The following is a 15,715-nucleotide window of genomic DNA, read 5'->3' on the forward strand; positions in this document are numbered from 1 at the left end:
TAACCCAATGTACCTGAAGCCTCGTACACACGACCGAGGAACTCGACGGGCGAAACACATCGTTTTTCGCGTCGAGTTCCTTGTTAGGCTGTCGAGGAACTCAACGTGCCAATTTTCTCCATTCCCGTTGAGGAAAAAGAGAACATGCTCTTTTTTTGGCTCGAAGAGTTCCTCGACAGTTACCTCGTCGAAAAATGTACACACGACCGGTTTCCTCGGCAAAAAAAAAAAAACAGCAAGTTTCTTGCTGGTTTTTGCCGAGAAACTCGGCCGTGTGTACGAGGCCTGAGACACATCAGGGTAATGTACTACCGTGGCTTGTAATGCACTGCATCTAAAAAAGAAAAAAAAAACACTGCATGTCTGATTTTTGGACTGTTCTGGTGCATTGGCAGCCCATTAATGTGATCAGGCTGCCTTCATGCAATGCATATTAATGCACGTTCAGGCATGTGTTAACAAGACGCACGGGAATGGATAAGTCTGAAGGGCCCTCAATGTCACTTGTAGCTGGAAGGACATGGTGTATTTTTCATGCTACCATCAGCTGGGGGCTAAGGTGTGCCCTTACTGGGATTGTTCACCTTCACGGAGAAGAGCAATTTGGAGTCCTGTGGGGACCTGATTTTTCTCAGTGTTTATATATTGCTATTTTTTATGAATAATAATTTACATTTTGGCTGATAATCCTGTACATGATTAACACGTGAATAATTATGCACACAGAACTTTATTTCTCGCGTCTGTACAAGGGTGTGCTCCGTAGTACTGGCTCAGGTACTTAATCTTCACCTATCAGAACCACAGGCATGATTCACACACGTAGCCACTGAGTTTGTTTCACATGGATGATGCGTGCTGGTAGAGTAGGTTATTGTACCTTGCAGCACCGGTACCTCCTTTAGCATTAAAGAGTCATGAATGGGTATAAGCACTTGAAAATTCCATTGGGAAATCTGATAACTAGATTTCAATAGACAACCTAATCAAGACTATGGATTAGTAATCAGGACTGCTGATAAGTTGATCAGAACTGTTGGTGGACAGACCACATAGATTAGAACTGTAAATCCGTAGATCATGTCTCTGGATAAGGTTATCAGAACGATGGGTCAGTATACCATGTTGTCAGGGCAGCCTGCACAAATTTTGGGGCCCCTTACACAGCAGAGAACCGGGGGGGCTGACAAAAAAAAACCCAAGTGTAATCACTTATCTCTTGACGCGAGATAATAAGCAGGGTGGGGGGGCCTGGGGATCATCGGGCCCCCCGTTACAGGTGTAATGCAATTTTTTTTAAATAAATAAAAAAAAAACGGGAAAGGGGCCAGCTGGGCCTGTAAGGGGCCCTTACAGGTGTAATGCAACAAAAAAAACGGGAGGGGGGCCAGCCGGGCCCCTTACAGGTGTAATGCCTATACCCCCTGTTGGCGGCCCTGCATGTTGTTGATAATAATATTATTTTTATACAGGGTTTATATAGCGCCAACAGTTTATGCAGCGCTTTACAACATCATGGAAGACAGTACAGTTCCAATACAATTCAATACAGGAAGGATGAGAGGGCCCTGCTCGTTAGAGCTGACAATCTAGAAGGAATGATCAAGCGGAACAAAGGGGAGTAGCTGTGGGGGATGATCAGATGGACAAAATGAAAATACAGTTAGGAGTGGGTAGGATAAGACTTCTCTGAAGAGAAAGCTTTTAGACGATCCTTGAAAACCAGAGTAGGAGATAGATGGACAGATTGGGGTAAGGAGTTACATAGGCTTTGAGAGGCTCTGGAAAAGTCCTGGAGACGATCATGGGATGAGGTGATGAGAGAGCTAGAGAGCAGGAGGTCTTGAGAAGAACAAAGAATGATTAGGTTGGTATTTTGAGACTAGGTCAGTGATGTAGCTGGGGGCAGAGTTGTGGATGGCTTTGTAGTTACTGTACATAGTTAGTTACATAGTTGGTCAGGTTGAAAAAAAGACAAGTCCATCCAGTTCAACATTAAGTAAAAAAAAAACAATATAATATACAATCCCATATACCCAATTCTATACCCAAAGTTGATCCAGAGGAAGGCGAAAAAACCTAGCAGAGCATGATCCATTTTGCTACAGCGAGGGAAAAAATTCCTTCCTGATCCCCCGAGATTTTCCCCAGATCAACTTTACCTATAAATGTCATTACTCAGTTATATTCTGTACATTTAGGAAAGCATCCAGGCCTTTCTTGAAGCAATCTACTGAGCTGGCCAGAACCACCTCTGCAGGGAGACTGTTCCACATTTTCACAGCTCTTACTGTGAAGAAACCTTTCCGTATTTGGAGATGAAATCTTTTTTCCTCCTAGACGTAAAGAGTGCCCCCTTGTCCTCTGTGTTGACGGTAAAGTGAATAACTCAATACCAAGTTCACTATATGGGCCCCTTATATATTTTTATATGTTGATCATGTTCTCAAGAGAGAATAAATTCAGTTCTTCTAATCTTTCCTCATAGCTGAGCTCCTCCATGCCTCTTATCAGTTTGGTTGCCCTTCTCTGCACTTTCTCCAGTTGCCCGATATCCTTTTTGAGAACTGGAGCTCAAAACTGAACTGCATATTGCAGATGAGGTCTTACTAATGATTTGTACAGGTGATGATATACCGCTCTCTGCAGTCCATACCTCTCAATACAAGAAAGGACTTTGCTCGCTTTGGAAACCGCGACTTGGCATTGCATGCCATTATTGAGCTTATGATCAACTAAAACCCCCAGATCCTTCTCCACTACGGATCCCCCCAGTTGTACTCCCCCTAGTATGTATGACGCATGCATATTCTTAGCCCCCAAGTGCATAACTTTACATTTATCAACAATAAACCTCATCTGCCACTTAGTCGCCCAATTAGACAGAGCATTGAGGTCGGCTTGTAAATTGGAGACCTCCTGCAAGGACGTTATTACACTGCATAGCTTGGTGTCATCTGCAAAGACAGAAATGTCATTTATAAAGATGTTAAAAAGTAAGGGTCCCAGCACTGAACCTTGGGGTACACCATTGATAACCTTAGACCATTCAGAGTAAGAATCATTAACCAGGTAGTTGTTATGCCCCGTACACACGATCGGAGATTCCGATGGTAAAAATTGACTTTTTCCATCGGAAATTCCGACCGTGTATATGCCCCATCTGAGTTTTTCCATCGGATATTCCAAGGAATTCCATCGGAGTTTAGATAGAGAACATGTTCTCTTTTACTCCGATGGAATTCCGTCGGAATTCTGATGCGAGTTTGGCCGGGCAAAAGCCTGATCGTGTGTACGGGGCTTTAGTATTTTGAATTTAATTTGTTGGGTGAGCAGAAGCCAGTGCAGGGATTGACCAAGAAGAGTAGCAGAAACAGAGAGGTTGGTAAGGTGGATGAGTCTGGCAGCAGTATTCATGATGGACTGAAGGGGGGGATAGAGTATGCAGAGGTAAGCCAATGAGGGTTAGATGGGTTGATCCGAACTGTGATTTGATAGAACTATTGTGGTATTAATAACGGACATGTATACGAAGTTGAAAGCTTTTGATTCATTTGCGATACAATGTCAGCAGTGGGCAGGCAATGCAGTACAGGGGCATAGGCAGAAGCGTAGCCAAGAGTACCGCCAAGGTCAGGAACGGGTAGGCAGAACAATCAGGATCTAAGATGTCTTTTAGACTGCCGGGCGCATGAATTACAGGGGCATGTGTTTTTTTTTTTTAAATGATGTGTTAGAATAGCGAATATTCATTCACTATTCTAACGCTGAATCGCCTCTCCGCCAATCAGGAAGCGCGAATGTGAAACGGAAGCCGCCAAGCAAGGGAAGGAGATGCCCGCTCGTGATGCCTATGAAAGGGGAATCTGTCATGCATACTATTGTATTACAATCCTATCTGAAAATCTGCAAAGCAGTTTTTTAGTTTTTTTGGGTTTTTGCTTTAAGTAAAAGTTTTGAGTCTGATCTGTACCAGATTCAACCTTTTAATAAAAAAAAAAATAATCGTTATTTGTAGATTGTTATTTTTGGCATAAGTTCTGCTTTAACATATTGGCTGTGATCGTTTTTATATGAAGGATCAAAGAAAAGACAGTATTTCGTAGCTGTTTTTGTTTTTATGATGGCTTTTTTAAGTAAGTCACAGCTGTTCAGGAAGCATGAGAGACAAAATTACACTTGTTATGACATTTTATCAATATTCTGGCTGGGGAAAATAAAAAACCTCTAATGTTGTACTGTATGAACCTATTTATATCCATATAACTGCCCAGAGAAATAGAGCGCACTGTGACACCTGCAGACCTCTGTGCAGTGCGCCAATACCCACAGGAAGCTCAGACGGGGAGTGACAGCTGCTTAACCAAGTGCAGTACAATGTCCCCTCGCTCCATACTGAAGACTCTAATGCTGTGTAAAGGGTAAGGCCACACATGACATTAAAGCTGGATGAAAGAAGGTTTAATCATCATCTTTAACACAAGGGACTTTCCTTTTTTTAAAGTGGTTGTAAACCCTTACATATACCCATTGAAGAAACGGTCGATAAACGGATGAAACAAATCCTCCTACATAAGTTGTACCTGTTTATCTGCAGCAAATTTCTTCTCTATAGCCTTCTAAAACACACAGGTCAAAGGCTTTTCTCAGTGGCAGGAGGCAGAGATCCCAGGTCACACACTGCACTGCACAGAGAGGAGAGCTGAGTGTAATCTGAGACCTGAGTGGAGGGACTGGACACACCCCTCTACACAGTCTCATGGGGAAGCAAGCACAGCTGAGGCTGTCAATCACCTTCTATGTGATGGAGGTGGGCAGGGCTGGACTGGGACAGAAATTTGTCCCTGGACTTCATCCAGACTGGCCCACTTTGACAGGTCTCTCCCATGGCAGCAGGGCAACTCCCACCCCCCCCCCCCCCCCAGCCACGTAAGCCCCCTCTCCCCCTTCACTAGCTGTTATACTTTTATCAGTAGTCCTCTTATAGGCAGTACCAGTGGGGAAGCTAGACATTATTTAACCCGGGGGAAAGAATCAGTTCCGTGCCCCCCCCTTATGGGACAAGATTAGGCAGAAGTGAGAAACTCTCAGGCCATAGCTGTTGAGTCAGCTGTCTGTCCCCTCCCCCATGCTCCTCTGTCGCCCCCCTGCTTCTCTGTTCCCCCCAGGTGAACGCTGCGGGGAGGGAGAGACAGAGGAGCAGAGGGGGCGGCAGTCACTGAAGCCGGCCCACTGAGCCATCGGCCCACCGGGAAACTCCCTGTAGTCCCAATGGCCAGTCCATCCCTGGAGGTGGGTATATCCCAAGATACTGTGGTGTCAAGATAACGTGTTGGATGTAACTAATGCAGATAGCAGAGGAAAAAAGGAGAGACAGAAATACACTCTGTGCTTTGGATTGAGGCTAGTAAACGCTATGGAGGGATATGCGCTATTCATTTTGCATTTCAGAGATTTACAACCACTTTAAAATTGAAGTGTATAGTTCTCTTTACCAAACCAAAGGATACAACTGAGAATGAACTGGGGCTCAAATATCTAGAGAAACATGCCACATGTAATCATCAGTATTATTAGTCTGGCAATGTGTCATGCCCTGAATAATTGCCCACCAACAGCCAAGGTTGACATTAGTAAAACTATGAGATGTTTTTTTGCTGTAAATATAATAAGATATAGTCATCTGTCTGTAGACCAGTGGGGGGGTCATGCTGGTCCTCACTAATTTTGTTGTCTCTTCTCCAGTACCAGGTCAGTATTCTACACATTGCGGTCTCTACACTCCTGCTTCTGTTATCAGCTCACACATAGACGTGCCGTGTACCCATTATGGAGATGGACAACTTAGCAGATGGAGAAGATGCTCATATGTTGAACGGAAGCGTGTCGGAAAGCCTGAACACAAGAGCAACACTGGAGGAAGGGTGAGCAGAGGAGGGGGTTCTGGCAATGTTGTTTTGTACATTAAAGGGATTGGAGGGGGGGTGTTATAATCCTTGTCATTTTTTTTTTTTTTTTTTTGCCATCTGTGTGGAGGGAAAGTTCCCTTCACTTCTGTCCCGTAGCCGAAACGGGGGGGTGGGGTTATCCCTCCAAATTGAGGGAAATCCCAGGTTGTCACCACAACGGGTGTCCTCATTGGACGATTTCCCCTCTATACCGGTTCTGGTGACGACCCAAATCTTGGGACTTTCATTCACCTTCACTCTCGGTGACAACAGTTGCCAGGAAAAAAACGGAGAGGGTGAATCTCCTGCTACAGGGACCCAAACAGCAATAAAAACCCGGCAGATGTTCTAACCTCTCTCTGCTTTACCCACAGTTAAAAAAAAAAAAAGAAAATGTTTTGCCCTTTGCTGCACATTTCTAACTTTTCTGTATTATCTGTGAACAGATCCAGGGCTAAGCATGCTATTTTAAAGAAGTTGTAAAGGCAGAATATATATATATATATATATATATATATATATATATATATATATATATATATATATATATATATATATATATATATATATATATATATATATATAAAATATATATATATATATATATATTTTTTTTTATCTTAATACACATTTTAAGATAAAAAAGCCTTCTGTGTGCAACAGCCCCCCTTATACTTGCCTGATTTCCATCTCGATCCAGCGATGTTGCACGAGAGACTTAGCTGTCGGGACTCTCCTTCCTCATTGGCTGAGACAGCAGCGCGGCGCTATTGGCTCCCGATGCTGTCAACCAAAGTCAGAGAGCCAATGAGGAGAGAAAGGGGGCATGGCTGAGTGGACACAGGGAGCTGTGGTTCGGCTCAGGTGCCCCCATAGCAAGCTGCTTGCTGTGGGGGCACTCAACAAGAGGGAGGGGCTAGGAGCATGTAAGAGGCACCCGAGAAAAGGAGGATCGGGGCTGCTCTGTGCAAAACTACTACACAGAGCATGTAAATATAACATGTTTGTTATTTTAAAAAAAACAGGACTTGAATTCCAGGCAAAAACTGCAGTCTATGTCCCTACTCTGGCCAATAACACTAGCTTGCCGCAGCTAAAAAGCAGAGCTGAGTCGTGCTTCCTACCAGCGTTGTCGGAGCCCTTATCTCTCTTCCTGATCAGGTGACATAACCATGTCGGATGCTTTCTCATGAATGAGGACACACTCTGACTTTGTAAACATCTCCTGAACAGATCCACCTATCCTGGTTTAGTTACTTTAGGAACGGCATATGCAGGTGACATACGTTACTTCTAGAAGTTGCACAACAGCATGGAGCTTATACACACAGTCTCAGTGTTAAAGCGGAACTAAGCCCATTGATTTCACTGTTTCTCAAAACCATTACATTCAAAGCATGCCATGAATTAGAACTGTGACAGTTGCTTCTGCTCAAAACCAAACTATCAAGCCATGAAATAGCTGGTGGAAAATGTCCCATCATCTCCCTTCGAAATCTGTTGAGCAGGACTGCCAAACACTGATTAAAATTCAGCTGGTCCCTACTGAACTGGCTGAATTTCGATCAGCATGTGGCCAGCCATGGCAATTTCCTTGGCTGTAAAGGGTAGGAGGGTTTAGTTCCGCTTTAACAAGTGTGGGGGTATTGCAGTCACATGACCATATGGAAACTACTAAAAAGGCACCCAAAATATTTGAGGTATAACAACAAGCAAAGATAGGATGGCAGTGCAACATTTGAGGCGTTTGCAATTGCTTTAACCAGCATCTTATAGTAATCCGTTGCACTTTTACTACCCATTTAGTGATAACCAATTGCAGTGGTGGCTGGTTGGTCGGCGGCACTCAGGCACATACCCCATCGGTTGCAGGCGGGCAGCTTCCTACAGGGTCGGGCAGAGTCCAGTTTGCGGGCTCCTGTGGGCGGGTTGCAGACTCCAACAGGCAGCGGGTTGAGTGCTCCTATTGGCGGGTTGCGGGCTCCTATGGCTGGGTTGTGGGCTCCTATGAGCGAGGGCACCTGTGTCTTCTCTGCATCACGGCGGGCCCTGACCAATTGCAACTACTAGCAGTTAAGTTGGCCATAGATGGCTCAAATCTTAGCCGGTTCAGCGAGGACCGACCAAAATTTGATCCATTTATGGTCAAGCTGATTCCACAAAATAAACGTCTTTAGAAGGTCCATGTTTCCGTCACAGGGTTTTTATTCTTCCTATTTTTAGGTGTCTAATGATTGTGAATCACACATTGTATGCTAACAATAACTCTCTCCACAAAATTGCAAATGATCTAGGGATGTTTCACGTCAACGAGCTTTCAATGTTTATTCAAGTAACAGGCATTTTCTAGGGATACTTCCAATACAATAAAAAAAAAAAAGTATTTGTACAGTAGGTAACGTAGTCATAATAACAATGTACTATAGACAGCAGAAAGACCAACTTTAAATAGTTCAGTCTTGTATACACAATGTACACACAATCGGAATTTCCGATGAAAAAAGTCCATCGGAAATTCCGATCGTGTGTGGGCCCCATCTGACTTTTTTTCTGTCGGTGTTTAGAAAAAGAACATGTTTTATTTTTTTCCGATGGAAAAAAAACTGATAGGAAATTCCTATCGTCTGTGTGCAACTCCGACGGCGAAAAAACCCACGCATGCTCAGAATCAAGTCGACGCAATTTAAATTTTCTCGGCTCGTCGTAGTGTTTTACGTCACCGCATTTTGGACTGGCCTCACCGTGTCGGAATTTGGTCTGATAGTGTGTATGCAAGACAGCTTGAACGGAATTCCGCCGAAAAATTCCATCGGATTTTAGGCCATCGGAAATTCCGATCGTGTGTACGGGGCATTACTCTGAGAACACTGGACCAGGGGGGTGCACCATAGACAGGCAATTGTTTTCCATTCTGACCGTAATTGCCTCATCTCTCGTCTTTAGAGAATCCCATAAAAGCAAGCAATGCACCTATTCCAAGCATCTCCTGAGATGATCATACAATGTAGAATGTGCAATAACTACCATGCCCAACCACTAAATGCAGTCATTATCATCTCACAGTTTTTCCAACATTCTGGTAAATTTATTTTCGATAGCATATCATTCGCTTTCTAATGAAAAAATCCAAACAAAGCTTTCATTACACCTGCACCACCTTCTCTGCATGGCTAAACTAAAAAAGGTCATAGTGGGTTATTGTGTCCCACAGATCCAAGGAAATGTCTGACCGTCCCTTTGAGACATCTGCCATGTAGATAACATTTACAAAACCTTGAGGAACAGTAGGGACACGAGGAGTGATTCTTGCAAAATTTCACAAAACCAGAAACTGTTTTGCTACATAGGTGAAAATTGCTCGATTTTAGATGGTGTGTTTTGGGGGGTAGGAGAAGTGTTTTTTAGGATAGCTTTGCCTATTTAACTTAGTGGGGTTTTTTTTTGTTTGTGCTTTATTGCCTTTTTGTGTAATTGTTACTTTTGTACTATCTCTCTTTTTTTTACATTTTACTTCTCTTTCTGTTTTTTTAACTTTATTGAACTTGGTGTTTTTTTGGTGTGTTTTGTTGTCTTTTTTGTGAAATTAATTGTTACTTTTGCACTGTCCTTTTTTTTTTTTTTTTTTTTACTTTATTTGGCTTAGTGGGGTTTTTTGTATTTGTGTTTTTTTTTATTTTTTTTGCCTTTTTGTGTAATTAATCGTTTTTTTGTTTTTGTTTTTTTGCATTGTTTATTTATGAATTTTTCAGTACAAAGGCCAGAGAAAAACAAGGAATACAAGGAAGAGTGGGAATGGGTAAATCAAGGAAAGTAAAACCCTCTGTATAAAACAGTTGGAGTCTAACATTGTACCATCTACAATAACTCATGTAACAATAAAGTCCATACATTTTCGTAAAAAATAAGTGGAAGGCCAGACATATGTCCGGCTTGGATTCCAGAAGGGAAAGTCTGGGAGTTAGGGGATCCAGAAGCTTGTTTTAAAGGAAAGTGATTCCAGATGTTTTCTGGAGGGCCCAACTAAGCCCTCAATTCAACGTATTTACAAAGAAGTAAAGGGAAAAATAAATGGGGGAGGGGTGCCACAGACGGGGGCACCTATTGCCCTTTCTGTTTTTTGCTTCCTGTGAAATAATGAGGCTAATGAGGGGTTATGTTTTGACACAAGAACCGTTCCAGAATAAGTGAAAAGAAGCTTTTATAACCTGTAGAAGACATTTAAAACATATTGCACCTTAAAAGAAAAAACTCCCAAAACGTAGTCCAAGTAAACTACCTTAAATCCTCCTACCTGTTCGATTACAATGCATTTAGCAAAAATGGCCACAATTGCTGATTTTTGCCAATGTTTTTCAAAAAAATTAAGACTTTTTGCCCTGTACACACGACTGGTTTTCCCGTTGGAAAAAAATGACGGTTTTTCCGACGGAATTCCACTCAAGCTGTCTTGCATACACACGGTCACACCAAATTCCGACCATCAAGAACGCGGTAACGTACAACACTACGACGAGCCGAGAAAAATTAAGTTCATTGCTTCCGAGCATGCGTCAACTTGATTCTGAGCATGCATGGTTTTTAGTCTTGCAATTTTAAAATTGCATCCAGATGAACGGAAATTCCGTAAGAATTTTTTTTTTCATTGGAAAAATTGAGAACATGTTTTCTATCCAATTCCGTTGGAAATTCCGACGGAAAAAGTCTGATGGGGCATACACACGGATGGAATATCCAATATAAAAAGCTTCCGTCTGACTTTTTCTGTCGGAAATTCCACTCGTGTGTACAAGGCATTTCAGTTACACAAGTACAGTCTCTGGTGCTTAGAAGGAGATATTTGGCCCTGGACTTCATCCAGACCGGCCCACTTTAATTTTGAGTTTTCCCCCTTTGCATCCGTGTCCCCCCTTGCATCCGTGTCCCCCCTTGCATCCATGTCCCCCTTTGCATCCGTGTCCCCCCATCAGTGTCCCCCACTGCACCAGAGCGTCCCCCATCAGTGTCCCCCACTGCACCAGAGTGTCCCCCACTGCACCAGTGTCCCCCATTGCACCAGAGTGTCCCCCCTCTCTTTCCCCTCCCACATGTACTCACTCACAGCTCCCCAGAAAGGCAGCATCATTCCTCTCTCCAGTCATGTGATAAGCGACAAGTGATAAGGGGAGAGAGGAAGGAAAGTCTGCCGACTGTCTTCTCCCTCTAGGGAGGGAGCAGAAAGGCTAATACTCACTCCAGCAAGTGACGGCCGCTGCGTCTCCTGACAGGAGTGAAATCGCGATCAGCCACTGTCAGAGAGGAGCGGTTCCAGGACTGCACCTGACCGGCCCACCGGGAAACTCCCGGTAGTACCATTGGCCAGTCCATGCCTGGTTGGGACATAGAAAGAGGTCCCATCTTCATACATTTCTAAGCTGGGCTAGGTAAACTAAGGCAGTGTAAAAATGAAGGGACGTTGCCAGTTCTGGCTTGTCATGGGGAAAGATGGATCACTGGTTATGTCCTCTCATATCTAGGTTCATTTTCATGGTAAACAAAGTTGGCTGTGCGCTAATATTTGCAGTGGAATATTGGCTGGTTTGCACAGTGACTAGTCTGCACATGGACTGAGATAAGGATGACATGTGTCTTTTAGCATGTTTAGTAAAATTTCTGTGTGTATTCCAGATATGAAGCTGAAGAGCCAGCCAGCCAAGAGCAGGAGGGATTCCTGAAACATGTCTCCAGTCAGAAAACCCATTTCACTGACGTAAGTGGCACAATATCCCGTACTGCTTATGCTTTCACTCTATCTATCAAAGATCCCAGGTCATAAGATTGTACATTCCCTAAAATGCATCCTACATTAAAAGCAGAGGTTCACCCTTGTAACGGTCACCACAGTTTACGATCTCCCCATTCCATCAACCCAAGACAGCTTATCCGACAGTCCGACAGACATCAGACACGACCCGATCCATTCCATTCCTCAGGATAAGGAGACCGACAAGCTCTGTTACTGGTTTCAAAATGTATGAATGAATCTTTAATGGTACACTCTCAGCTTTTATTGCAGTTACAGGCATGTTACAGTTAATCACAGGGACAAAGACACACTCCACCCGCACATCACACAATGGGGGGCTAACGAGTCTCCAATACACATCCCTCAGACTTTTCGGCACCGGTCTGATATAATTAACATGACCTAATTACTACACCTGCAAAGTCAGACGTTACAACTCTCACCTGCTATTCACAAAACACATTTCTTTACTAAACATAATTGACATGCTAATTCCCTACCCCTGAAAGGAGACATCTGACCTTTCAGACTTAATCAGTACAATAGACACAACACACTATTAGCATCACACAATGGACAATGGAATGTCTTTCAGGAGCCTATTGACCTGTTGTGGGTCAGCATGAAATGACCTGTAATATGTCCAGATCTCCTGCAATACATGAATTATCAGTTATCAGTCACCCTATGCCCAAAAGGGGCACAGGGTGACCCTAGACCCAAGAGTTATTAGTGACGCTGGCACAGGAGTACCCCCCATCCTTCAAAAGTCTCTGGGTGTCACGGGTCATTCCGTTACAACCCTCTATATGAACATGACCTTATTCAGACATGCTCCATATTTACGAAGACCTTCCGCTATCCGCACTTTCTAAAATTATTTCTGTACCTTGATTCAGATGTTAATAGCAGCCACTTCCTGCTATCCCTCCCGCGGAAGTGGGCGTATCTCCCTTCTCCACAGCGGCCCAGTATTTCATGGGACAGCACCGCAGTGTCTCCTGGGAGCAGAGTGTGACGCTTCCCTCGAAACGATTCCTAACGCAGCCAGACGAGATATCACTAGATTTCACTCGTCACATGACTAGGGACATCAGCATTCACTGTATCCTGGAAGTATTTGCTTTTGGGCTTCAGAGTGCCCACAAGCAAGATGGAACCATCTAGGAAAGATTTTTATAAATTATTGTTTTCTGCCGAATGTCCATGCGGATGGCTAGAAATATCAGACACGTGAGTACAAACCTAAATATCTTAAAAGCGGCAGATGCACATTAAAAAAAAAACGATTTCCCGCAGAACCACCGCTTTAAGCTGGCTATCAGAGGCGGATCTAGGCTTTGTGAGGCCTTAGGCAAAACTTAGACATGAGGCCCCACTCACGCCCATAATGGGAAAAATAATTCAAGCAAGAAAAATGGCTGCAGAAAATGCACGGATCTAGCACACAGGTGATCAGCACCACTTCCAGGGTACCCTCCTCACCCATCAGACATATTCAGCCAATGCAAGAGGGGAGAGAGAGGGGTAATAGAGAGATCCGATGACGTGGACTATCGTATTGATCACAGGCAAATTAGGCGGCCCGCGAGGCCCCTGTGAGTGCAAGGCCTTGGGCGACAGCCTAATTCGAGAGCCACCTATGCTGGCTATCTTACCCATGTTTTGGTTTATTGTGTATAATAAGGAACCTATTTCCTCGCATGACAGGAACTCAGTTATAGGTTATGAAGGAAAAACGGCATGTGCTTTGTAGTGAATGGCCTGTCTCTCAGGAAGGGTAAAATACTGACAAGGCACAGTATGACCTGGGGTCTGCAATAGAACATAGGGCTAATTTTCGTAAACATATTGGTACCTTATAAGATAACTGATTTTCTCATAGACTTGAATTTTAATACACACCCACCTTAAGTAAATATAATTTACAGAGGCTCTTAGAAACATTTGTGTCCCAGAGGAAGAGTGTATGATGTATCTCAAGAGACCTGCACAAAAATAGGAGTTTAAAGGGCGAACTATTTATACTGAACGTTTCTCATTGTTTTTCTTGGTTTTTAGCATCTGAGGAAAATCTGAGAAAAAAAAGAACCCTGTCCTGGGATTTATGTTTTACAGTAAAAGTTATTTTCTGTGTTTAAAGCTTTTCCAATCACTTTGGAAATGCCATTAACTGTTGCGTGTCACACCATGTTATCCAATAATGAAAGCAGAAAGTATGGAGTTAAAAGTACCATTAGGTGGATAACTCAGAACTAATGGATTTGTCAATTCAGGTCCTTGGTGCTCAACCATAAAAGAAGCATACATTCCACATTAAGGCCTCGTGCACACTGGACGTTAAAATAATGTTATAAAAACGCCAGTAGCTTTGCAGTGAGTTTTTTTAACTTTTTTCAGCTTTTTTCAAAGTTTTTTCAATAGCGTTTTTTAGCGGTTTTAGCGTTTTTGCGCGTTAGCGTTTTTTGGTTGAAGAAAAAATCATTTTTTTTCAATGGATCAAAAACTTTAAATGCTGGTGAGTGACGTTTTTGAGCGTTTATCAGCGTTTATTGACGTTTATTGACGTTTATCAGCATTATCAGCGTTAGTGTTTTTACAGCTGAAAAAACTTCTCCCAGAACCCACTAGTTTTGGGGTTTTTTTACTGCTCAAAAACGCCACTTCCCAAAACTGCTGTGCATGGACACATAGGGTAACATGATGGAGAGTTTATTTAATGTAGAAAAAAACGTCTACTGCCAAAAACAGCTGCTGTAAAAACGTCCAGTGTGCATAAGGTCTGATAGTTACATGATGTGAATTTACATTGTATATGTAAAGCGCTGCGTAAATTGACAGCGATATATAAGTACCTAAATAATAATACCTTCCAACTTTTTGACATGGGAATGAGGGACACCTATCAGCAAAAGTATGCAGGCATAGGACACACCCCTTGCCATGCCCCCTTAAAGGAGAATTGTACAAAAAAACAAGATTGGGTAAACCCACAAGTGCTTTTTTTTACCACTACTATTCCTTTTATATTGGCTTTTGGAATTTACAAATGCAGCAATTTAGAAATAAGATAAAAGGTTTGGCACTGAAACACTTTTTTGAAAGATAAAAAGTGCATTTTATATACATCTATATGGATCAGACCAAAATGAGGGACAAATGAGGAAAAAGGGACAACGGGACATTGCCCCAATTCAGGGACAGTCCCTCGATTACAGGGACAGTTGGGAGCTATGTAATTATGCTATGAAAATTAGTGTGTGCTGTAAGTTGCCTCCAACATTGCTCCTGTTTCTTCTTGCTGGAGGCTTCCATTTTGCTGAAGCCCAGAGCCCTTGAACAGCAGTAAATCTTTAAGCTGTCAAAAAATCTGCCTCTACAAATAAGGCACAGTGCCTAAACATAGAGAGCAACAGAGCATGTGCAGAGCAGGATCAGAAAGTGTAGTACTGGATTTAAAACATTAGAGGCACCTATTTTTAATGTTTTACATAGCTAGATCTGCAAACGTGCCAGCCTGAAGTGATCAAGCAGGACTTAAAGCGGAGGTCTGGCTTAAAAAAAAAAAAAAATTTAAAGTCAGCAGCTACTGTAGCTGCTGACTTTTAATAAGGACACTTACTTGTCCAGGTTGCCTGCGATGTCGGCAGCCGAAGCCGAGCAATCTCTCGGGTCTCGGCTGCCACGCCACCATCCTCCGTGAGGGAATCAGGAAGTGAAGCTTTGCGGCTTCACTGCTTAATTCCCTACTGTGCATGCGCGAGCCGTGCGGCGCTATGTGAATGAGCGGATGTCTCCTGGGACACACACAAGGTCCCAGAAGACACCGCTCCCCATTTCCCAGGAGGCAGCACGACGGGGAGAAGAAAGAAGACCCACCGCGGACAAGGAAGAGGCAGATTAGGAGATCTGCCTAGTAACAGCCACTTCTGGTAAGTATAAAAAAAATATATATTTTTCCATTTTTTTTGTAGCCTTTTTGGCT

The 15,715-nt window shown here is 43.1% G+C and overlaps 1 protein-coding gene across 4 annotated transcripts in view; it reads left to right on the forward strand.

Annotated features, from left to right (window-relative positions):
* SLC38A5 (solute carrier family 38 member 5) overlaps positions 1 to 15,715 on the forward strand; it is a 141,348-nt gene that overhangs the window by 71,014 nt on the left and 54,619 nt on the right. For 3 of the 4 annotated variants that reach the window (XM_040324525.1, XM_040324526.1, XM_040324524.1), the window contains 3 exons: positions 5,746 to 5,924; positions 9,698 to 9,754; positions 11,613 to 11,694. In XM_040324525.1, the coding sequence (XP_040180459.1) occupies positions 5,830 to 5,924; positions 9,698 to 9,754; positions 11,613 to 11,694 (234 nt within the window). In that variant the 5' untranslated portion in view covers positions 5,746 to 5,829. The remainder of the gene's footprint in view (positions 1 to 5,745; positions 5,925 to 9,697; positions 9,755 to 11,612; positions 11,695 to 15,715) is intronic. The other variant, XM_040324527.1, reaches the window with a different exon arrangement.

This window comes from Rana temporaria, chromosome 9, assembly GCF_905171775.1.
Source record: "Rana temporaria chromosome 9, aRanTem1.1, whole genome shotgun sequence".
In the NCBI taxonomy this organism is placed as follows: Eukaryota; Metazoa; Chordata; class Amphibia; order Anura; family Ranidae; genus Rana; species Rana temporaria.